This window comes from Tympanuchus pallidicinctus, unplaced genomic scaffold, assembly GCF_026119805.1.
Source record: "Tympanuchus pallidicinctus isolate F22 unplaced genomic scaffold, pur_lepc_1.0 scaffold12, whole genome shotgun sequence".
NCBI lineage: Eukaryota > Metazoa > Chordata > Aves > Galliformes > Phasianidae > Tympanuchus > Tympanuchus pallidicinctus.
The window spans coordinates 6,247,542-6,272,958 of record NW_026294637.1 but is presented as its reverse complement, the minus strand read 5'-3'; the positions used below and the strand labels follow the sequence as shown (position 1 = coordinate 6,272,958).

Below are 25,417 nucleotides of genomic sequence, written 5' to 3'. Positions count from 1 at the left end.
GCATCAGAAGGAACCATCAGCTTACTTATAGCCTACCTGTAACATTTGTATTTCAGAAGGTTCAAAACATGGGGGACCGAATAAATTACAGACATGGCTGCACCCACAGAGGGCAGGAGAAATCTAGGCATTTTAGAGCTCAAATGGGTTTGCGATGCTGCGTTACATCTCTGCAGATTGCCTTCACTCTCCTCCAGAAATCCGGACATCTGGCCAAACAAGCAATCCAAAGCAAATGGTAACATTCTGAACACTGCCACACTATTACCATCCAGCAATATTCCAACTTGAATTCTAACTTCTCCAACAAACGTAACAGTGTTTCTACCATTGCTGTTTGCTAACGTCTCAGGCTGTTTGCTGGCATCCACACTGTTCTCCGTACATTTTTTTTTGCCACAGTATGAAATTTCATCATTTATATGCTAGCTTAACTGTTATAAAAGTCAAATAATCCACCCCTTAATTCTTCTTGTATTGAATTTTACCTCATTTCTCCTGGTCCTCAATTATTTCAGATTTAGAAGCAACTCAATACTTCGGAGCTGTTCTAGGACCTGCCAACATATTGCAGGAAAAATACAGAAATTATAAAACTTTCCAGTCTGCACAGAGATGGGTGCAGCAGTTGCTTCTGCCACGATAAAGTGAATTCCCCAGTTTCACAAACCCACGCTTTAAAAATTGTTTAAAGCAAGACAACAAGTCTTCAATTACCGAATTCCTTACTAGGCCACTTACTGGAACTTGCTTTGGGCAATACACAACAACAAAAAACAAGGAACACGAAGCTCTGGCCTCTCTGTACTCAACCCTGATGAGATGAGATGCACTGGTATGATAGCACTGCCTCTTCTACACAACAACATTTGCAAAATAACACTGCAAAAGGTGGAGATGCTCAGCTGCAAGGACTTTATAGACAAGTTAATGTATGGTCTTAGGCTTGGCCATCCAAGTAGTATCCATTTTACTGACCTGGGGTGTGTTTAAAAGGGTGGCAGCAGGACTCTGAACAGACTTTTTATCATCAAACAAGGCACACATGGAGACAAAACATCGTTGCTCCGAAGCAGAGCTTTTACCAAAACATGATTTCATTTCCTACTCCTCTGAAAGTGGAAATCCTGTCCAAACCACCTATTTTCAGAATTAACATTTGAGATATCAGACAATGGCCCCCCAGCCTGGGCAGCTATTTAAAGCACTGCTGGAAGCACATGTTTAGGTTTGCCTGGTTGGTGACTCCTGTGCTAACTGCGTCCTCTGAGTTATCCTGGTGGGGCTGTATAAAGAGATCTCATATGGAGGTCTAAACAGGACAGGAAAGCCAGACAGCAAATGCTGTGAATCTCCCGGAGTGTTTTCAGTCTGCATCCAACAGATGTTGCCATCTGGTGGCTTGTAGAAAGGCAAGTCAAGGGATCTCCTATGGCCACTTGTGAAAAGCTCTCTCCTTCAGAAATCCCAAATTCTGGCTCTGAAAACCAGAGCCCATGCTCGACACGTCTGATGTACAGTTGCTCTATTTACTCTTGCAACATAAGAGACCTTATGAAATACACAGGCCAGTAAAAGTGATGGACAGAAGCCTTTGTTTTTCATTACAAATCCTGTACAATTGTAGAAGGATTGTTTTAGGTCCTTTACGCTGCAAAGGTCATATATAAATCGGTAGAAGCACAAGACCCCACACATTACCTCATAAATATCTTCAATACAAATTCAGTCATTTTTTCCTGTCACTGAGGTCATCTAGAAGTAGCATCACTTCCTTTTGATTGCACTGCCTAGAGCAATTAAGTACACCAAAGAGAATGGACTGCAAAAAGTCTTCTTGGCTATGCTGTTCTGTTCTATTTTAGGGGGGTTTTGTTCCATAATTAAGAGTATTTTAAAATCCACAACTAGCATTGCCAAGAGATCACTTGTTATGCAACTTGTTTACCCTTTTGGTCTCCCAGTATGAAGATTGCAATTCATGAAGTATAGCTTTTTCTATGAAAAGTTGTTTCCTAAGGGAAAACAGTCTGTGGAAGAAGAGAATAAAGCAGGAACACATGTAAAGGATTTCACAGTAAAACAGAACTTTGAAATGAAGATATTTCCAAGCTAGCTGAAATTAATTTTACTTTATCCTCTCAACTAGGAGAAAGGAAGGAGGAATGAAACAAAGCAAAGGACTACAGGAATTCGGAACAAACGCACCTTGAGCTCTGGCAGCTCAGGGCCATGCCCTGTAGTGAAGAGCCTTTTCCTGATATCCAGTCTGACCATCCTCTGACACAGCTCCATGCCATTCCCTTAAGTCCTCTCACTGTCACCAGAGACAGGAGATCAGCTCTGTGAGGAAGCCATAGGCGGCCACCAGGAGCTGCAGGCTGCCATGAGGCCTTCCCTCAGCCTGCTGTGCTTCAGGCTGAACAAACCAAGGGACTTCAGCAGCTCCTTGCACATCTCACCCTCTAGACCTTCCAACCGTTTTTGCTGTCCTTCCTGTTGCTCTCCTTCCCTTCCCAGATACCTGCTATTTAAGCACAAAGCCGCGTGGTGCCCTATGGAGCAGCCATTGCATGATGCACACCACACACAACACACAGCACTGTGAGCTCCTCCAAACACAGCTGGCAAAGTTCTCCCCAAATCTGCCCAACAGCTTGCTGATCTCAAGCTCTGCTACACACTGCAGTTGGGGCTTTTGACTCATGTGAACAGGGACGAGGTCGTTCCTTTTTTATTGTTTTGTTTCCCAGATCACAATTTCAGGCTTGATTTATTTTTGTTTTCAGTGGGGGAAAAACTGCTTCAGAAGCAGAGGCAGGAGATGAGGCTGCTGCCTTGTATTCAAGTTTCACTTCCCTGTTTTGACAAACTTTCTGTACCACCACGTGCCATCCGGTCAGCCAGTCAATGCCTCCACTCTACCCTCCCTACCCTGCAGAGATGTTGGGAAGAAAAATACATTAAAGATTACGACAGGCTCAGTTGCTACGCTAACAAGGACTTATTGAAATGCTCAGTTTATGACTGACAGTAAGCAGGACGAGTTTCTCTTAACATAAACAGACACAAACTAGCTTCAAACTATGTAATTTCAGAAGCAAAAAAACTGCTTAGCCACAGCAGCAGAGGTGGTATCACTTTCTACATCCTTCCCCACTTAGACCATTGGTATTTTCTTAGTTCTGCAAAGCCAGTGGCTATGCTTTAACCACCAATGATAATCAAACTAGAGAAACACACAACAACACACAATTTTCTGCTTGGTTATTACAAAAAAAAAATATTCTCAGAAAGAGTAGCAATGCATTGGAACAGGCAGCTCAGGAAGGTGGTGGCAAAGGATAGTGGGTGTTCAAGGAAAGGCTGGATGTTGTGTTGAGGGACATGGTTTAGTGGAAGCTATTGGGAATAGGTGAATGGTTGGACTGACTGGATGATTTTTAGGTCTTTTCCAACCTTGGGATTCTATTATTCTATGGAGGCCACAAGCATGGGCTGAAGGTTGGACTGGATGATCTCAGTGCTCTTCCTTAACTTCAGTGATTCTATGATCTCTGCCTGCCACACAGATGGACCTTAACACTGGAACTATCTGACAAGGGAATGTTTTAAATTGTTCCACAGAACTATGAAGTATCTCTGGTGGAGAGGAAAATTTCTTTTATTATAGAAAATTTAGATTAGATCATCTGGAAATTGAAACATCTCAATCATCACAATAAATATATTAATATTTAATATTTATATTTATTAATATATTATATTAATATATAACATTATATATCTTATATTATATTTAATAATTAATAAATACTAATAAAGTAGTAGCAAACAAATCTTTTTGTTATTTTTCATCGAGGCAAACAGAAGCTTAGTGGGATGATGCAACCTGATCTGTCCTAGGCTAGCACAAGAGGTATTGGAAGCCTACAAAAGAATCACTGCCTAATTCTTGAAACTCAGGAGTTTATTCTGACAGTTACAACAGATCAGTTGAGAATCTGTTTCTTATAAGGGCAAATTATTTCTCCTAAATTTGTAATATGGACAAATGTGGGGGCAGGATAATCACCCATCCCATCCTTCAGAGCAAGTACAAATCCACAGTTATTACTCATCCTTCGCATGATTTCTGAATCGACACTTACCTACATATTCAGGTATCTTTCTCAAGGCACTGAAGCTAAGAAGATCATTAGATGCACAGTTTTTTCCCTAAACCAACAGAAGACTTCTAGCACTGCGGCCTAGCAAAGGATTAACAATCCTAGGCTACTTCCAACTTTCCTACTAGGGGCTGGTAAATGCTGTTGATCATGTAAACAAGGCAGAAAACCAGGATACATCTTACATCCCTGAAATCTCTGGGGTCTCATTGCTGCCTCCCTTTTTCCTATAGTGTGATTCACAATTTTACCGTATATATTCTGAGCACTTTTTTCCTTTCCTTTGTATCACTTTCATAGTCTTTTCCTGTCCAAAAGACTCCCTAGTACATATGCACCTGGCTACCAGAATTCAAGATGCTTTCACCTCAAGCTCTATAGCACACGCAGCTGTCAGTCTGCAAGCAAGCTTAACCTCCTGTAAAATAACAGATCCTTCCCTACAGGTCATCCAGGACCCATCATTTGCACTGACAACAGAGTGGTTACTCTTATTTCATTCAGGAACAACAGATTCTCCGCTGTGAATCTTTCTCTACATTAAAAATATAATGGACATCAGTATTTTCCCCCCAGGGCCTCCTCATTTCACTTGAAATCTACACAGACAAGGTTCAAGACACTGGCTGACATTCAGATCAGGCTGTAAGCCCTATTCTCTGCGTAGGCATGGGGCACCAGGCTGTGATTCCAGCAAGAGAAGTTTCTGGCTAGCCAAGTTGCATAAAAGAAGGTACAGCACGACTGGCAGCCAGATGCTGTTTGGCATGGTGGACAAAGTGGCAGTGCTTCAACACTGGCTGTTGTTTTCTTTTCCTCTCATCATATCCTCTTGCATCTTTAAATCAAATATGCTTACAGCTTCAAATGTCTGCTCCTCACAGAAGAGAAGTTTCTAATCTAAAATGTTAGGGAGATGAATCTGTAGAGGGAACTAATGTATTTTACACCACCATGGAGGAAAAAAAAAACACCTTTACACCTAAGTTAAAATTGCCTAAAGGCAACCAAATCTGCATGCAACATTCCAACATTTTATTATGCTCTAACGAATGCTGTATAGAGAAGGCATAGCCACTACATAGATTCATGACATAAGCCATGGGAACCTGAAAGCCCATTCTCCTTCCTTTATAAGGAATGTATAATATATAAGGAATTTGTATAATTTATTAATTATCAAGACACTGAGTGTGGGAAGTTGCACAGCACCATCCTGTGAGCATCAGTGCCAGGGACACACCAGCAGCTGCGGAGTTACAACTGATAGAGAGTACATGACAAAACAGAATGCAAAATCTAATGTTGCAGTTGCAAATCTTTTCTAAGAAAAAGCTGCTCCCACAAATTTACAGTCAGATACCCCTTTATCCCTTCTTTTATTATGAAATAAAAAGCTTCCACTTCAACATTGAAGAGATATAGCTAACAGTGCCGTTCAAAGCTAATGATAAAGATGAGATAAGGAAGAGGCAGACTGTTCTGGTAACTATATAAAATACAGCAGTCATTCGACTGCAGTTGTATGCTTAATTAGATAAAGTGTTTCAGGATACGCAGAATTTTCACAAATGGGAATCCAGAAGGTATTCCAAACAGTTTACATCTCCATTCCATTTTCTGTAATTTCTCATCTGAAATGACCTTACTTTTTTTTTTTTAATGTGATTTCATTTGAAAGTTTTGCTAAAAATACTCAATTTTGGCAGCAAACGTAATTATTTCCCTTTCTGTTTTTTACACCCCTACACATCACCAAAACAACTAACAAAGAAAAAAAAACAACAGCCTTTTGTTTTAAAATTAGCTCTAACAGAATTACAGCTCCCCCCCCTGCAACCACAGATGAAGACTTTGAACTGCATGAAGCCATGAGGACACAAGAAGAGGATGAAGAAAGAGCCATGGGCTACGAAGGGAAGCAGAGGAGGTGGAGGGCAAGGCTGGCGGAGGGCTTGGAGTATTTATAACAAATCAGCCCTCCCTGCATCCACCAGAGCCTCCAGCAGCTGCTGCACTCCTAGGGATGTGCAACAGTGTGCCAAGGTAAAGGAAAGATGCTCCCAGATGAAAGAAGGTCAAGGTTCTGGCTGCAAGCTGTCTGCAGAACTTGCTGGCACAGCACTCGCTGCCTGCCTGGGCTGGGGTGTTTAAACAGGGCTGGTCTCCCACACACCGCCTCCTGTTCATGGCTAATCCTGCTCAGAGGTCAAACAACGCCAGCCGTGAGTCACCACAGCATCTCCCAGGCAACTGGTCGAATATACGATGTAAACACACGATTACAGATTGACTGCAGGGATCAGGAAGGAGAAGGAGGAGGAGGAAGAGCTGGGCTGAAATAAGTCATGCTTGTATTAAACTCAGTGCTGCAGTAACACTGGACAAGCCCGTCTGTGTCAGTAGGATAGCATGATTTCCTCCTCTCACTTTGCTTCTCCCCAGCATCTTCTTCGCTGAAGTCTTTTTTTCCCCCGCAGATAATTTCTCCAAAATGAGGTACAAACACAGGAGGGGCTGTTACACAAATGGCTGCATTTAAGAAGTCACCCTCACTCTCAGCCATTCTTCTAGTACATGTGGGCCTCTCTCTCCCTGAGGCCCCTGTTCAATGTTGGTCTGATCTAAGCTGCATCACGGGATAACAATCATCCTTATGGAATAACCAAGAAACAAAATCATCACGCAACTAAACCAAAAAATATAAATTCCCATTATAAATAAAGGAACAATCGAAAGCAATTACCTCCTTTCCCTCTGAATCAGAAGCAGAGTCAGATTTCCCACTTGTTACAACTAATGGCAGCAAGAGCAACCCAGGGAGCCCTCCCCAGTGACTCAGTGAGTCTTGGGGCCAGCAGGACAGGGGAAGCAGAGCCACGGAGCTGGGGACAAGCCATGGCCACCAGCCAAGCCATGGCACTGAGGATGCCCAGGCAAATGCTGTAGGAAAGCATTACTGCTGCCCGGAAATCCCATCAAGTATTCCGGTTCCTGAAGGCAAACACAGCATCCTTTCAGATCCTTTCTTGGCAATTTGGCCGCTGGGTCCCAGGAGGGAGATGAGGTCACACCACGCAGTCACAGCCCCTGCGCGCCCCATGCACACGCGGGCTGCGAGTCACCGCCTCTCCCCTTCTGTGAGAAAACAGACGCTGAGCTAATTGATTGCACAGGAATCAGCCACTGTAAAAAGGCTTCTCATCCCGAGTAGAAAACAGCTCCAACAGCACAGAAAGGAGCGGAAATGAGCAAATGAGGTGGCCAACTCTCAGCCACTAATCACCAGGAGGGAATGGTGTATTTCATTAGCTAAGTCCTTAGTCCAAATCGTACTTCATGCACATCTCTTACAACAAATCACTAGACAGACAAATAACAATAATAAAACAATACACTCAGTTCCATAAGCTGTACTGTATATAGAGGAAACACCAGACGTTTTTCTCACACTAGTACCAATGTGTTGCACAGCAAGAAGTCAGAAGGGAAGGTTAATTGTAGGGACCACAGCCTAGAATGTGCTCATTCCCACAGGCCTGAAGTCACCAAAGAAAACTCCGTGCCGATTTGTTTTAATTGCACAAAGGCTAAACGAGAGTGGTGTGCTTTAAATGTGAAAAGCCACTCTGTCTGAGCTCTGCTGGAGGGATGGCACTGAGCACCGCGCGTTTCCTCCCTTCTGCAAGGGTTTCAGAGAACGCTGTGTTTGTTCTGAACTGCACAACAAGATTTCAGAGAGAAGGGCTGTGTTTCACAAGGACTACAGCAACGGACCTCATCACACTAATTAAGCAGATCCTAAGAGGAACTGGAACTTACCAGGCCATACACCATTTGGACACTAGCATCTTTAACATTGCAAACGTATCCTCCAGTATCCTGCTCACATTTGAAAGCTTTTTACTATGCATTAATCTAACTTCATGTTTTCCACAATAGAATTTCATCAAACATTAAATATTTACAAACTGAAAGTCATACCATTCTAGCAAAGTCAAGCAAGAGATTTTTAAAATGCTAAAGTGGTCATCCAAACCGTATATTCTACACTCAATGAATGTAAAAATGAGAAAAAAGTTGACCAAAACAGAATTACATTTAAATCCACTTGAAAGAAGCAGATTTCATAGGCTGATACAGTGGTATGCAAAGAAGAGCAACTATTTACCAGGAGAAATTGTCTCCAGACTCCCAGGATTAATCTTCCTAGTGCTCGTGCAGTGCTGGACAGTTGACCCAGTGAAGATCAAGTAGAAAACTACATCATCTTCAACCTTATCTTCCTCAGTCAGCTGCACTGTAATAACAGAGTCGCCCTGGAAAGAAGAACAAAAAAAAAAGTCATTAAGTTTACATATCCAAGAACTGCATTAAATAAAACTGCACTCTCAGGCTGCTGCTTTCTGTTCATGCACTCCTTTCAAATGACTTGGGGCCCATCCTGATTTTCAGATATGCAAGTCATCCTTAGCATGCCTTTTAGCCAGACTATCAAGCATTATAGCCAGCCAACCAGCTAGAAAATATGTTGAGCTCAGCTCTGGGAAGAAACACATAGAAACCCCCAGAGTATATTCAGAATAGCAACTTAACATGGGGAAATCTTGCCGTTTACTGAAGTCTGAGAAACACATACCCCACACAGGGTCTTTTATGGGCATGCACACACATACAGATAACTCCACGCACATACATATCACATATACCTAGCTAAGAAACAAAACAGGGTTGCAACTAATATGACCTGTGTTCACTAGTTTAAATTCCCTCATTCTTTTCCCTTGCCACCCTAGCCACTGTGCTGATGATAGTTCCAGCGTGACCAACCCCCTCATTGAATACATTCTTCCATCAATAGACACAAATGCTTCACAGCCACTGAGGTTTATGAGACAAACAGCTGATTCCTGCTCAACTTCACGGAGACTTCATTTTAGCACCTGAGAGCAAAACCCTTGGAGATGGAGGGCATATATCATCATCACTGCTAAACTGGTACAGGATACAGTAAATATACCTGCAGTTCATGCACCCCTACAGACCACATATCCAACAAATTCAGTTTTCCATGGAAAAGGGGAAGCAGGGAAGGGGGATGACTTGCAGTCACCATACCAATAAGTGAAGCACGTTCACTTGATCTGACTGCCCACCATTTACCTGCCTGAAATACACAAAGCATTGAGACACCAAGGACGGGCTGAAGTGACCTTCTGCCCCAGTTCCCTCTAAGATCAAAACCAGTTGGTTGTCCCAGTTTTACACAGCAGCTGCATTAGCCAGCCCTCTGCCACAACACTGAGCATATGCTTAAGGCTGCAAATCTGGAAAAGATTGTTTTTATTATTATTATGTAATTCTGATTTGCATAGCCAATGGAAGACACATGTCATTCACTTCAAACCTTCTCCTTAAAATCATTCAGTTAATCTCTTCTTTGTCAAATACAATCCTTGAAGAAAAATCCAAGACTTCCAAGTCTTCACGAGCACCCATACCATGTTAGTGTCGCTTCCCACACTCCACTTCCAGTCTCCCCCATCTTTCATCATCACTTCAACTCTTTTCATGCCCCAGCAGAGCTTCCTCCACATCCAGTGAACTTTAAATTCTTCTCTCCCCTGCCCTGGCTGGTAGCTCTCGCCATGGTCAGACCGCATGGACTGCTTTGGACACAAACAAGGTTTTTCAGCACAGTGCAGCCTTCAGCCTTAAAAGATATGGGTCAGTCTTTTAATGCACAAAATCATGAACTCGCAAAGATAAATGAAGCAGCAAGGAGATTGCATTTCCACAGGCTGCAGAGTTCCAAATGGACATTCAGGAAAGTATTGCATGATAACATCATACCAGGCTTCCAGCTGGGGATAAAGGAAGCACGGAGCAAAAGTATAGATTCTGTATGTTCAGTGTCAAAACAAAAACAGGTGCAAAAAGAAAGAAATTAAACTCAAGCATGACAAGTTCACATGCTGAGCTGAAAGCAAAATAACCCATTGCAAGCAAATGGATCCAGTTTTGAGCAATGCTCAATTTAAAAAAAAAAAAAAACCACTAAAGTTTCAGCCTGCAAATCCTTTGTGCTCGGACTTTTTTTTATCTATCCATCTTTGTTCAAACTGTTCCCCCCTTAAGGCATGAACACACAAGGTACTTAGACTTAAAAATGAAGTGATGTTTAAGGATACTCATCAATGGGGCCAATTGTTTAAGCCATAGCTCTTGAGGGGAATTGTTCTTTTCTTTAACTCACAATTCAAGTACAGCCAGTCCAACTCTCATAAAGGAAAAGCAAATCTGCAGAGAGTGCACGTGAGAAGACACCTGGCTATACATGTGAACAAGGCACTTGCCAGCACAACACTTGATTTAAAAAAAAAAAAAAATAGACAAAAAGAAGCAAAATAAAATGGTGACTACAACTGATTGTGTAAACACAGGTAAGAAACCTGAAATCTGCCCAAGCTGAGGCTTAACAAGATGTGTGAACTATTCATATAGAAGTCTGAAGTTGCCAAGCAGTCAGGCCCAGTTTTAGGGGTGGCCCTGCTTTGGGGCAGGAGGGATAGACCTGGTGACCTCCAGCAATCCCTTCTAGTCACAGTTATTCCGCAGTTTGTATGTTTTATTTTAGCTCTGTTTACCTTAGTGCACATTTAAGCCTAGGGGAAACAAATTCTCCTCAGCTGCTATCGGTCAGCTTTTCAGCTGTGCCTACACCGTGCTTCACGGAGGAACGCTCACCATCACCATTCTCCTGGTCTTTCTGGAGGACCTGGTCCAAGCCTGATTAGAGAAGCCCAATATCCTAATTATGTCAGCTAAATATTATAATTTTTCTAAACTCAAATCGTACGTTGTCTCCAAATGTCTGCAGCAAGATGGATAAGGTGCCACCTACACGCTGCGTGCTTCAGTTTACTCTCAGCTGTCTCCTGAACGAGCTCTTGGCTGTGCTATGCACGGGACAACTTGCTCTACGTGACCAGAGATCCCAGCGGGAACAAAACACGAAGTGCAGGCCGTCCTTCAACACACATCTCTCTCCTCGGTTATTAACAACTTCGCTACCCGCTGCCAATTTTTATTTAATCTTCAAATGCCATTTTGAAACAACGTATTTATTTGAAGAGGAAACAGTGCACAGAACAATCCTCCCTCTTTCAAACACTTGTGGAGCTAAAGAAACTCAGTTACAAACGCAGCCAAAATTCCTTCGATCCTCACAGAAGAGTTTCCAACAGCTCTATTGCATTCAGCCTCCAAAAACATTTTAATTGAAGTGTGTTTACCTTTATTCATTTAATATTATCCAAAAAAGTCATCTGTTCAGTATCACTGCCGCACAAGGTGGTTATTATAACCCTTCTTTCATCCTCAATGGCTAGAACTGGATGGCCAGTCTGCCAACATCCCTTTGGTGAAAGTACAGACAGATCAAAGCCATTCCCTGGAATGCTCCAACAAATAAGAATAATTTAATTTCAAAACTAGTTTGGATTGACTAATATTTACTTGGCTTAAAGCCTATTGGAAATGAAAACATTCCATTTTCGTCCATTCATGAAAGAGGTCACCCTCGCCTTCATTTTGATCTGAAAGCCTCTGAAAAAGCTTTTTGGATAGCTGTAACATGATGCAAAGAGCATGAATGCTGCTCTGCACTCAAAATACACTCCCTTTCTCAAGCGGAAGGGAGGAGGAGCACGAGCTGCCTCCTCAGGGGATGCACGCATTGGGAAAACCAGACCTGGCCCTGGGCTTCGATCCACCACAACCCAGCCCAAAGTGATGCTGGTGCAGCTTGTCTCTGAACAGCCACCTTCCTTAAGGCAGTAGAAATGCAATTGTCTCTAAAAAGGCCCCAGCACAAGTGGAACCTCCTAGAAGCAAAACCAGAATGCGGCAAGGCACCTGTTTGCAGCACTGGGACAGCCACACCATGCCAGGCATTTGTTTTTCAAGTTCACAGCCATAAAGGCGTATGGGTTGTGTGCACAGTGTATGAGCAACTCTGAGTAATCATTTCTTCTGACACCACCTGGGTTCCACATCTATAAAAGTGGATGATTTCCCTTCAAAGGAGGCTATACAGCAACATTTGCAAGCGATGGCACAGCAGATAATCCATAACTGAGAAGAATCAAGATCACCTGTGCTATTAGGTAGGCAGTAATATCTACCTTGTAACAAGCACCTTTTAAAATCTTTTCTTTTTTTTTTCCCACTTCAGTCTCTAGAAATCTGTCTGTTTTGAGTGAACCTGGCACAGAGGGCCCTGAACAGCAGCACCACGAGGGACAGCCCTTGTGAGCACATGCACACAGCCCTCAGCCGGACAAAGGAGAGGTTCTGCCATGGGACACCCACTCTCCAGGCACGTTTCCCTATTTCCCCTTTGCAGTCCATCTCTGTGTTGGGTTAACAGATTTTAAAGTTTCTACCAAAAAAAACGGCACAGTCTACTTTTGCATGTGAAACAAGTGATTTCTAAATAGCTTTTTTTCCTCCTGGATCACACTGGGAATTTGAAGTACATTATCTAACCCATTAACCACCCACTCTGACCTTCCCCCACACAAATTCTAAAAATACTTATGGAAGCAAAGCATGTGTTAGATAGCAAAGCTGAAGCACTCCAGCTTTAATTTAGCTTTCAGTGAGAAAACACTGCCAACCAGTAAAGCTACTTTTGTTCCACACAGAAAAACCAAATTACAGCTGATGACCACTGCCATCTCGGGCTGCTTTTTACTCCTGCAGGTAAAACCTACGCAGTTGTATGGAACAGAAAGTTGAGAGATTCATATGCGAGGAAAGAAGCCTCTCTCCAATACATTCCCTTCTCCAGAGCTGTTGTAGAAGTCAGCAAGGTGATGCTCTATTCTAGAGGCTGGAGTAGGTTCTGGATTAGATGAATAAGCGTAACCTGCCAATGCAGCAAGTTTTGTTTTGTTTCCACTGTTCATAACATGAGTCAGGTTTTTGTTGGGTCATTGCTTATTGCATTATGTTATGACAAAAAAAAAAAATGGAGAAACATGCTTTTGAAACAGAACTTTTTTCCTTCCCCTTTGGAAAGCTCCAAACAGCTCCTAGCTGAGCTGCTCAGTTGACAGATGCAAAACCACAGCTATGGATTCTTCCTCTCCTCCAAGGAATTTAGACTCACTGGTACTTCTATCTTTTCATTCACAGGTGGAGATGAACTCACTTTTATCCCAGTTGCAGCTCAACACAACACACAGAATCAGGCTGCAATTGTAGGGGACAAGTCCCTTCACATCCCTGTGCTCCGAGTTCCCTATCAACGAAATGGGAATAATGGCTCAAACTCACCAAGTGCTCTTCATTCAAACAGCTCTTACAAGAAATGCTGACTTTTCAATTACATCATGTATTCTTTGGAAACTGTTCAGGACTGAGAACAAATAAGTCTGACAAAGTCAAAAGGAAAGGTGAGATGCTTCCACCTCAGCTGAAATTGTAGAATGCTCTGAAATCAGCTGGAGGACAGAAAAGGCAACGTCACAATAACTTTCAAAAACACAGGAGAAATCATCTCACAAGAAAAAAAGAACAACAAAACACAACTATATGGATGCTCTATAATCCATTACCACTTACCTCTGCCAGTAAACTAAGTCACAACAAACTTCTGCCCCTGTCAAACTTCAACCCCAAAGTGCCCCATACTGGCTGCGTGACTTGGAGCATCCCTCCCAGCTGAGCTGCCTTGGCTTGGTGCAAACACATGCTGAACTCCCCCACCTCATTGCAGATAAGTGGAATCTGGGGTAAATTCTATCTTTGAAACATCCCGCTGCATCATCTTTGTGTGGTGATGAGTGCATCTTGCTTTGTTCTGAGGGTATCTTCCCTCTTGGGAACACGAGGCCATTTATCCCACAACCTCTGAGCTCTATACACTCCTCAATGTATATACTGAGAAATATATACATTTCCTTGTATATAGAAAGGAATGGAAGAGGTCAGAGGTGTGCTACAATGAGATAACAGCAGTCCTTACAGACACTCTCAATTTTAGCAATCCTCACCAAGTCAGGAGAGCACTCGAGAGAAAATCCGTGTCCAGCACAGACCATTCTGCAGAGCCCCAGCCTTCAGAAACAAAGGTAGTGCTGTGCAAACTGCCCCAACATGAGCAGCTCCAGCAAGCCCTCCTCACATGGAGATATCCCCCTCGATAACAGCAGCGACCTGGGTCAGCAGTGCAAGGGAAGATGGATGTCGTTCTGCCGGGGTGTTGCAACCTCCTGCAGATAAGACCTCCAGGGAAAGACTTCAGAAATAAACAGAATGGCAAACAGCCAAGCTTAGGGGAGGGTTGGGTCCTTTTTCACAGTGAACAACTACAACTCCTTGATCTTAAAAGCGCACGAGACAGATTTTATTATTATTTTTCAAGGAAACAGATCACAAAGGAAGACACAAAGAACAACTCCAGTGGTTTAAAACTAAAAATTAAGAAATCATAACCTGCAAACCTACCTAACTTTACTTTGCTCTTGAATTAACAGCAGCACTATTCGGCTTGCCAGATAAAAGTTTCAGGTTACTACGGTGGAGGCTGAGCCCTTCTTTAATGGGAAAGACAGATTTTGCCATGCGGTCTCTCGCCCTTAGGAAAATACAATGGCAGCCCACAACTTCTTGCCCACAGGCCACCAAAAGAGCACAATGATGGTACAGGTTTTTCTGCCAGCCCACACAGGAACTCCAGGTGACACTTCCCACATTTCATTAACACCACACAGAACCAGCCCAGCTCCTCTTTCAGCATTAGCCACAAAGTCATGACCGAAGCACTGACATGCATATGCAAAATAACTTCCTTCTCCCCAGCACTTTCTCCTCACAAAGGTGAGAAAGAAGATCAATACTTTGTTATACAATATTTTGCCCCAAAATAAGTTCAGATTAACATGCTAATGGATTGATGCAGGACAAAGAATGGATACGGAGTCAAAAGGCCATTTAATTAAGACTCCTTGGGTAAGAGGAATAAGTAGGAAAACAGGGACACCTGTGATAAATACAGCTCCAAGAAATAGTCTGCTATGCAGTGCTAAGTGGATAGAGGGAGCTGAGAACTATCAGTAAATACAGATGTTATTGGAATTGCTGCTTCCAGGTGCAAGCTGGCTCATGCGGATCAATACTGAATGCAACCTGTGCTGAAAACACAGCACAAACCTTGACTGTCTGCAGAGCCAGCACCATTAGCACTGATTTATTAAGGCAGCTTCACAGCCACACAACATCCCACACCAGTTCAGGTGCCTAATCCTGCAGCAGGGTTTGTTTGTAAAGAGATAAATGGCTCAGGGACAGCAAGGAGAGGGTTTCCTACTCTGAGCCAGTGCGAGCAACACAAACGCCAACAGAACTGGACACACTTAAAGAAGCCCATTATTAGCAACCCACGTCCTTTGACAGAGCACGTCTGCATCTCTAAATCAATCAGCTCTGTGATGAATCTTTATTGAGTGTCAAGAGACGATTATAGGTATTACACACACATTAATACAGGCAGCTTGAAGGAGATCTCTACAGACTGCCAACAGAAAATCCATCAAAGTAAGAGGATCTCGTTAGTGCTGAAGGCAACATAATTTATCTTCATGGGTGCATCTTTATGACACGTTATTTAGGTGCACAGAGCCAGGGAAGTTACTAGAACTGGCTGTTAGTAGTCAGTCTGGGTGCATTACTGCTTTATCACAGAGCTCCACAAGCTCTGGAGCACTTCCATTCCCAGCTCTTGTTCAGCAGCTGCAGGAAGCTGTGCTGACAACTAAACAGCCATAAGCATTTCTGAAATTATAAAATTAACAAAAAAGAAAAGAAAAAGGTTAAGTAGAAATACAGGAAGGATAAGAAAAGTGTCACTGAAATGCTAGAGAATAAAATCTCAGGGGGATCCGTACTGGGAAGAGTAGCGTAGCTGGGAACATAATTATATTGTGTGATTGAAATTGGCAGCGTAGTAGAGAAAACATTGATTTATTTTCATTTATTTGAGTGGGTTAGCATTGGCCAGGTCATTCATTTCAAACACTGTGTGCTTGTTGCTGTTGCCTGCACCATCTGTGTGAGCAGCCTGCCTGCAGCAAGCCCCAGACAGCTTTGGTGTTGGGAAGAGGCGTGCATAGAGGAGCACGTGCACTAACACTGGGGGACTGACCTCTCCTGTAAGCAAGTCTCCACATAACACCATCACATGAAGACAAGACAAAAAACAGGGAACCTTCTGCAGAGCAAGATGTCCACTCTGTTATCACTGATATTCCCCACCAAGGGCTGATCTTACTATTAAGAGCTTTTCTCAGAACCAACCTCTGGAAACTACTGCACCCATTTCCTATAAAAACACATCCAAATTGATAGGAATGTCTTGTTCTGTCCTCTTTCTGAAGTCTATTCTATTCTATTCCTTACTACACTGCAAAACAAAGCACACGATTTATTACCAGCTGCTTGGGCTGATAGTGCTCCCTGCTAACTACTCACATAGCAATAACAACAAAAAATCACAGAGTCTGGAAGAAATAGCAGACAGCCTGAGTGTGCTTGGTGACTAAGAAAGAAATCCAGCGATTCTCCTGGCATCAAAGAGCTGAACAGAGTCACAATTCCTGGAAGATAAAGTACGTGTGATCCTGGGAGATAAAGTACATGTGATGACACATCATTTGAAACAATCTCCTGTCACCGCAGTATTTTCACAAATAGTCTTGATGTGTCTCATAGGAAAAAAGTATTAATAATCCAATTTGAACACAAACATTCAAAGGCACGAGGACAGCATTTTCCTTATACTTCAGCATCCTCTACAGTGCTGCAAGCACCTCGAAGAGAGACAGCCCACAGAGCACACCAGACTGCTGATTTTCCTGCTAGCTGCAAAGCATCTGCTTCACTCTGTAAACATTTTGCAGGCAGCTCTTGGAGCTACGCTGTGGTGATAGAGGCACTTTTTAAAGTAGCATCCCTTTGTTTGGGGGGGGAATAAAACCAGTTACAGCCACTATCCACAACCAATGTGCAGATGACACTTTCACAACACTGAAAAGAACCCCTTTGAAATAAAGATGCAAACGCAGGCAAGCTCTACAGGCAGCTGTTCTGCAAACGTGCCGCAACAGAGCTGCCACTTGATGGCAGTACACTGCATTGATCTCGGCACGCAGCCATTAATCACAGTTCAGTTTATTTTCCACTTAGGAACAATGTGGGATTGCAGGGGATGAGTGTTTGCAAGCACACTGCATGCAGCACAGCCTTCTGAAGGACAGGAGCCAACAGGCTTTTTGCAGATTTGAGAGCTTGTTTGAAAGCATCATGCCTCTTGTCTTTTATTTGTTGAGTGCTTGATTTCTTCTTAATGACAAAGTAGTTTTCTGCCTCACCTTCAAAGTGTCTTTGATTTATGAATGGAAGGCCTCTGAAGTCACCCTGACAATAGCTGTGCTGTCAGAACTGGTTTCAGCCTAACAGTTCTCAAAACAAGTGTCAGGATTTTGATGCTGGGATATTTGTTTGGTTGTCCTAAAGGTAATGTAAATTCATAAATTCTCTATATAAGTACAATCCACAGAGGAAGAGCATTTTCATCCTCTTAAACACCAAGTCCTGCACTCCATCTATCAGGACAGGAAGCACCGCAGGGGTTGGGATGCAATCTCAACTTCATTCCAGATACCAACCAGCTCATCAGCTAGTGCAAGACCCAAAAAAACCTAAATTTAGACCCTCAGAGGTATAAATTCACCCAGGGTTTTTGTTTTGTTTGCTAATTCAAACTCAGTGTGACAGTGTAAGGACTGCTTCTGCCTGTTTGCAGTGGGGCTCAGTTTTTGGGAACAGGTTGAACCAATCTGATAACTCTGCCAGAGAGGTGATCATCATCTCATCTGCTTTCCCACCCTTGCCCTGTGCCAGGCCTGGCATCTTTCTTCTGGAAATCTTATTATTTGAAGATTGCATGTAATGGTGCAAAGTAACACTGACTTAAGGGCAGAACTTCAGACAGCAAATGCTCCAGATGTTAAGTTGGTCCACTTGTTATTTGCCAGCACATTTATACACACTAAAAAAGATCACAGAAGCAAAGATCAAATAGAGAATTACAGCAGGAGGACTCGGAACCCAAATCACCATCATTTTTAGTTTGACTAATAGGAATGAAGTGCTGAGAAGAGACCTCTGAGCTGCAAATTAATCCACGGTGCACCTGGAAGAAAGGAAGGCAGTGCTGATGGCCCTTCTGGCTCGTCCAGCCAAAGCTTTCCCAAGTACATGCATAAGATGACCGCTTTACAAGCAATCCTACACTGAGTAGATCCCATAAGCCAGAGAATGCTTCATCTAAGAGGAGCAAGTCCCCAGACTCAGGCTGTCTGATATTATCACATTATTTTGTGATAATCCATCCGAGCCAAACCACCAGCACTCAGGTGGCCCAAGCACTGCTGGGTGCCCATTTCAGCAGAAGAGGTGACGTTTGTTTCATGACATACACCAGAATTTGAAAAGAATTCAAATCAAGGACCTATATAACAAAAGCTCAAAAACAAACAAAACATGATAAGCACAGACTGGGAAGGATATCATTTAGTCTGCAAAATGAAAAAGAACCAGGAAAGTCACAAAGTACTGCTCTCAAAACAAAGTTTGATCTGGCGCCCCAGCTAAAGTTCTTAAAACCAAACAAGAAGCAGGTTCTTCCACAAGGAACACAAGCAAATATTTTATTTGTAAAGGGCGCTCAGAGGCCTTCCATTCATAAATCAAAGACACTTTGAAGGTGAGGCAGAAAACTACTTTGTCATTAAGAAGAAATCAAGCACTCAACAAATAAAAGACAAGAGGCTTATCAGATCCTCTCACTGCAGAACTGAGCTGAACATCAAGGCCGATTCTCTTCTTGCCTAAGGACCTCAGGAGAAAGTAAGACAAGACTCTGCTTAGTAATTTTCATGAGAAATTCCCACATCAAAAACAAGCAAGGCATATTCCACTTTTTCTGCTGGACTGATTTCAGATGTTAATATCCCAGAGGCTTTTGTCACTGTTGATGGACACTAAGTAAGCAAATTCAGCTTTAGTAGGAAAGTAGACCACAGCTGGTGATCTCGTGGCAACAGTTTACTGCGTTAGAACTATGATAGTATTTCATTCCTTCCTTTTGTGTCTTTGGTAGAGATATCCAAAGACCACTGATTACTTAGCAGATAATATTGCACAAGCCGTACTCGGGACCGTCTCAGACATAATCACAACCCAACAGACGCTGCTGCTAAAGCCTCAAGCTCTCTGTGTTGTGCTTCTTTTCTCATGTAATCCCTTATTATTTACTCCAAAGAGGGTTCCTCTTAAAACACAAACATCAGAGGTTACCACACTTGTTTTCCCTCAGGAACATGCGTACGAGGTGCACTCCAATTGTCTCAATCTGTGTGAGATATGCAAGTGAAAGAACCATATTCCTATTATTAACACCATCTTTTTCTTCCCACCTACATTAAAACAAAACACACTGGAAGACTTACAGTAGTTCATTCATTAACAGAAGAGATCTACTGTACCCAAAGCTCAGGTTATATTAAGAGAGGGTCAGTGCATTCTTGCTGAAGCTTTTGAAGTTCATACTTCATTAAGTTACACGGCATTTTGGCGTGGAATTGAGAGCTCTCGTCTCTATCAAAACTCTCTCAGAGAAACTCTGAGGGTTACACAGCTCCTAAGTGGCAATTTATACAAGAGACTCAGTCCACAGACTGATTAAAGACCAAAGTCAACGGGAGCGCCTTTATCAATTAAGTGCTTGCCCTCCCATACATTCACTAGGTATGACACATTTAGCTTTGTCATCTCAAATAACGTAGGCACACCTTAGACAAACTGTGCATAGAAGGAGCGCTGTGATTTAGAACAAGTTCATTCCTTTTAATCAAAAAGGAAAAAAAAAAAAAGGCAGTGATGCATCATCCTTCCCCAGCTGCTAATCTTTTCCATTTCACACCCACTGATCATTATCATTGCAAAAAAAAACCACACACCCGTCTTAAAGGTGGATCTAAAGTTGTAGTCTTGGTAGTAAAAGTCTTGGTAGTAACAGAGAGAAGATGGCAGAAGATGACACTGCTTCACACCTCATCCCCGCACATCACCTCAGTCTGGTCTGACACTTTCATACCTGGTACCACTCTCAGGTTTTACTTCTAGAAAACAACATGGACTTCAGAGTGGCAGAAAATGTGAATGGATTTAAAAGAAGAAGTCAATAACATTACAATAACCCTAGAGCTAGCAGCCAGCAAGGCTGAGATCAGAAGCCATGAAGGCTCTTCTGAATTAAGATTACTGGGACATTATGCAACTGATTTGATCGCAGTCATTTACTTGTGTGCACTCTGTATTTACCAGTTTGGTTAGAAAGCGAGACGTGGCCTGTGATCCTTGATGCATTTGTACTTAAATCTCCTGCTGGATACCCCACTGGACTCCCAATTAATGACAGCATTTATACAAAGATCACCACTTTGCTTCCACTAAGCTCTTTCCTATTTCCTTTCTCTCACTACGATTTTAGCCTCAGTCACATTTCAGTGAAGTGATTGATCGCAGCTACTTAATTTACAAACAGAGAACTTCACTAATTTATTACAATAAAATAAAAACACTTAAAAGTAAGCCTCTGTTACTTAGAGCAATGCTGATCCTTTTTTTCCTATCCACATACTCTTGACGAATTAAATATTCCAATAATACCCCAGCAAGAGCTAGGCAGTACCCTACAATGCTCAAGTTGAAATTCTGACATGTTACTGGAGATATTCAGCTTATTCAAAAGGGTGAAGATGAAAGAGGTCATGTCAGGTATCCACTGAAAGCAAACAAAACATGACTTCCTGGATCCCATGAATGCCAGAGTTCTGCAACTTCCCCACTCCACCCTGAGCCCTGGCAGCACATGGAGCATCTCAGTCTTTCATTTGGGTTTTTGGATGCACAAAGGCCCAGAAAGAGCAGGAGCAAGATTTGAAACATTGTCCTACATCCCTCCCTCATGCTTGATAGAGCTCCCATACCAGTGGGACAGCTCTGAAGTACAAGAGGGATACAGGTGAGGCCACTTTCAGATTTAACATGATACCTGAGCACCAATAGAGATGTTCCCCAATACTGTCCCAGGACAGCTCAGCCACATGGACTTGTTAGCAAATCCTGCAGTAAAGTACAGTTGAAGAAACCCACGTATGTTAAAAATGTTCATAGAGCAACTCTTCCACAGAATATCCACAGGCACACCAAAGCCTCCATATAAAGTCTGACCAATACAAATAACATATTAGGGAAAAAAACACCCCCCAAAAAACACAAATCAAAAAACAACAAGAACAGAAGAATACCAGCAACAAAAAACAGACATCCCAGCCAAGCAGCAGCTCCTTTTCACAACCTTGAGCAATGCCAGTGAAAAAGCCAGGAGATGAATAAATCCTGGTCCTTGCTACAGCCCTACGTGCGATGCAGATTACAGCTCTAGAAACTATCGCTGCATTGAAGCCAAGTTTGCACGACAAGGTGTAGGACCACTGCTTTACAAAGAGACGTGAATCCTTCATCACAGCTGCACGAACACAGCAGACCTTATTAAGGACTTCCCAGCTCTGCTGCCCTGGCTCTTCAGAACCCAACTGCTGGCAGCAAGGCAGAGCTAAGGTTTGTCCCCCAGTAAGCAGCTTTAGAAAGGAGGTAAGGTTTGGATATCTTTCTTTCCAATTCACACAATCCTGGGCCAAAGGCGCCACCGTATTTAAACACAACTGAGTGCTGACAGCCATGCAGCTCGGGTAGCTGCTGGCCTGGCGTTAAGTGTCTCGCGCTGCGCCGAACTTGCACTGCGCTATATCAAGGAATGCATAGCTGTCCTATCTCTCCTGGCACCAGCTCCTCTGCCTTGTGACCATGCTGCTGACAAACCAGGAGCAGCACCGAGCTCATCCCTATATTAGAGCATATGTGGAAGTTCTGCGTTTTCTATCACTCGCAAAATTTTGGTCTCCAGTAGATTCAACACCTCAGGTTCCCAGTTTGTCTTTTGTAATTATGAAGATACAAGTCCAGGCAATCTGTTGATCATCAGATAAGGAGTAACGTGCTACAAGCTGATAGACTTCCAGGAATAGATCTGGGGACATCATCTTTTTTTTTTTTAGCTTCTCCATTCAAAAGTAGATCACTGAAATTGCTGCAGTCAGATTTTTCTAAGGCATTTTAGCATTATTTCTGTGCATTAGCCCAAGTCTGCACTTTACGTGGAGCTTTCAGGATGAAACTCATGAAAGATTCAAATTAAATAAATAACTTTGAATCTAACCTATTGATTTAAAAGAGAAAATGTATGAAGGATGCACTGCAAAGGTCCCAAGCACAAAAGGGTAAAACCTGGGGGAAGCAACATTCCTGAAAGTAGGCAAATGAAGAGAGATTCCCTGATGTGTTTGTATTGCCTGCCATTTCCAGTCATCTATTTCACAGAGCTGTAATTAATTATGGAGAAATTCATTGGACACTGATCTCAGCTTCCTGAAAACAAGCTGGAGGAGGAATCCATGCAAGGAAAGCAGAGTTATCACTGCTCTGAACAAGGTTTGGTATTCACCTGCTAACAGGCCAGCCTTTGAAAAAAGAAAAATACCAGGAAAATGTATTTTCCTTTATGTTCTGCTCACCTCACACAGTTCTCAGATGAGCTGAACCAATTCACACCTCCAGGAACACAGCAACTAATTTTAAAATTTGCATAACATCAACACTCAAAGGAAATAGGAAGATTAAATATCTAGTTTTTAAGGTTGATGAGTTTCTTTTTGTTTTCCCCTCTTCCTTAAGCCACCAAGATTTGTTTGTTTTGAGAGGGATCTGATCTGCATAGACACCTGGTCATGGGATCATAAAGGAGAGAGAAAAAGGAGTCCCTGATGCAGAAATAATGTTGCCATGAACTTATTCCCATCTGAAAGAAAAAAAAACAATACTGAGTGCTGTACAATCATTGTTTCCCACTGGGCAAAGTTTGACCTCAGCCAAGTCCTCCTCACAGTCACGTGGGGAAGAGGACTTCTAAATCAGCCACTGAAATACGTATTGAATGCAAAGCTACACAAAATGGTGGGAAAGTAAACTGAGTCAGAAGATAAGACTGGGAAAACAAAGCCTCCTGATCTGTTAAGGCATACCCTGCCCAACAGACATAAGAATAATTTTATCCTGCTTTCTACCATTCATACATTTTTACTGTAGCATCTGCAGAACATGTTTATACATAAGTCTGTTTTGTTTTTTTTTTAAACAAACCTAAACGTTTAAATAAAAGTTTATTCAAAGTCACTCTGTTCAGCACGTTTGTGTTTGAACAGACTTCAGTCTGATCTGAGCTCCATAACAAAACACAACATGGCATTCTACTGCAGGAAGGCTGTTTTGCTCAAGTCAAATCATCCTACTTGGTGTTCATCTTCCTCCCAGCACACACAGCACAGTAAGTACAGAATGAATTCTAATGCACACAGCTTCCAGGTGGTAATGAAGCGTACACAAAACTTGAAAAATTCCATGAAATTAAAAGGTCAGTAAGTTCACTATTTACCACAAACAATGCTTTCCAAGCTACAGCTCATTTACCTGATGTGAGAGTTTCCTATTCCTCCTGCAAAGAACTACATTAGTAAGCAATTTTTCCTCCCAGCTTTCCACTCTTGCAGCACACAAACCCAGGACAGCTTAGCAGCCCACCCTGCTGTGTGCACAGCAATGTAGAAAGTAAATGGTTACAGCCTTGGCTGGCAGCTTTGGCACAAGTGTCACACACATGCATCCACGCCCACAAATTTGGGTCTAATTTGACAGTCCCCATATTCTGCAACAAAGCTGCTATTCAAGAGCAAAAGGAAGCTTGTTCCCTATTAACACAGCCAGGGAGGCTATGAGCTTGCCACAGTCCATGTCCTGCTGCAGGAGGCTGTCAGCCCAGCCCCAACTGCTTCCAGACGCTCCCTGCCACATTTAAAACCCTGAGCAGAAAAACATCATCAGAGTGAGCTGTGCATTGGATGCTCCATTCTCCACTCCAGTAATTCTTTCTTACAGCCTCTCGACACACCAAGTGAGGAACCAAAAAGCAGGGGGCTCCTGCACTGCGCGGCTACGTGACACCAGCATTACCACGTGCCACAGAACCTCCTTCAAACCGGGTCCTTGGAAGTCAGAAGGACTCAGTAAACTCACCTGAGGGTTATCACTGTGTATTGGCAGTACAACTGAGTGAATACAAGCAATGTCTTTAGGGAGCAGGGAGGAAATGAGCAGAATCTCCATCACTGGTGGTGAGAAGCATTTTACAGGAATAGGAGGAAAGGAAAGAGCTGCTGAAACTTTTTACTCACATATAATGGAGCTTGCTGTGGATTAAGTTTCATGACCTCAGAACACTGAAACAAAAAAGAAAAGACAAATTTAGGACTGTTTTCCATAAAATGTTAAGTACTTCTCCATAAGCTGCATGATGTTACATTTCCAATGTGGTACTAGCATTCTTACATTACTGCTTCTAATAGAAAGTTATGTAAAAAACTATTTTCTGTATTTTCCCTCTTTCAGGTCAACAAGGATCTGCTATTTTTTCATTTATGCAGTTATTAAGCAAAGGCAATTCTAAAACAATTTACTGAGCAAATCAACGTTTGCTTCCCATCTGTTGGCTCTTGTGATATTCCAAAGTGAAACTGGCTTCCCATTCATACACCCCTAAACCCACCCCTCCTCCTAGCAACCTTTGCTTCTTATGACAACGATCAGTCCTTCATTACACATCTGTCCATATATTTCCCTCACTTCCATAAGCTTTCCCATTTCTCCACTGCAGCAGCAAACAGCACAAGCAAAAGCTGTAAGATTCTGTTTAATGCATGTATAAAGCAATCCAAGCTCCTGAGAAAATAATTAAAAACTCAATCTCTGTCATTGCTCATGTCTGCAACGCTGCAGTCTGCACAGCAAGTACTTTAACCCCATTTCAGAAGGAGATGAAGCATCATTCTGCTTTTCTACAAAGAAACAACCTACACAGGATCTTCTTCATTCTTTGTTCCCTTCCAAAACCCCCAGCTTGCCTTTAGTGAGACAGAAATCCAAAAACAGTTGACCTTCTCATA

The 25,417-nt window shown here is 42.6% G+C and overlaps 1 protein-coding gene across 1 annotated transcript in view; it reads right to left on the bottom strand.

The window, feature by feature from the left end:
• The window catches only part of LOC128075410 (A-kinase anchor protein 13-like), a 65,845-nt gene extending 41,240 nt beyond the window's left edge, over positions 1–24,605 (bottom strand). Inside the window, exons 1-2 of the mRNA XM_052672161.1 lie at positions 24,492–24,605; positions 8,341–8,488 (exon numbers count right to left, since the gene is read on the bottom strand). Coding sequence (XP_052528121.1) covers positions 8,341–8,488; positions 24,492–24,581 — 238 coding nt within the window. The 5' untranslated portion in view covers positions 24,582–24,605. The remainder of the gene's footprint in view (positions 1–8,340; positions 8,489–24,491) is intronic.
• Positions 24,606–25,417: the final 812 nt, after the last annotated feature.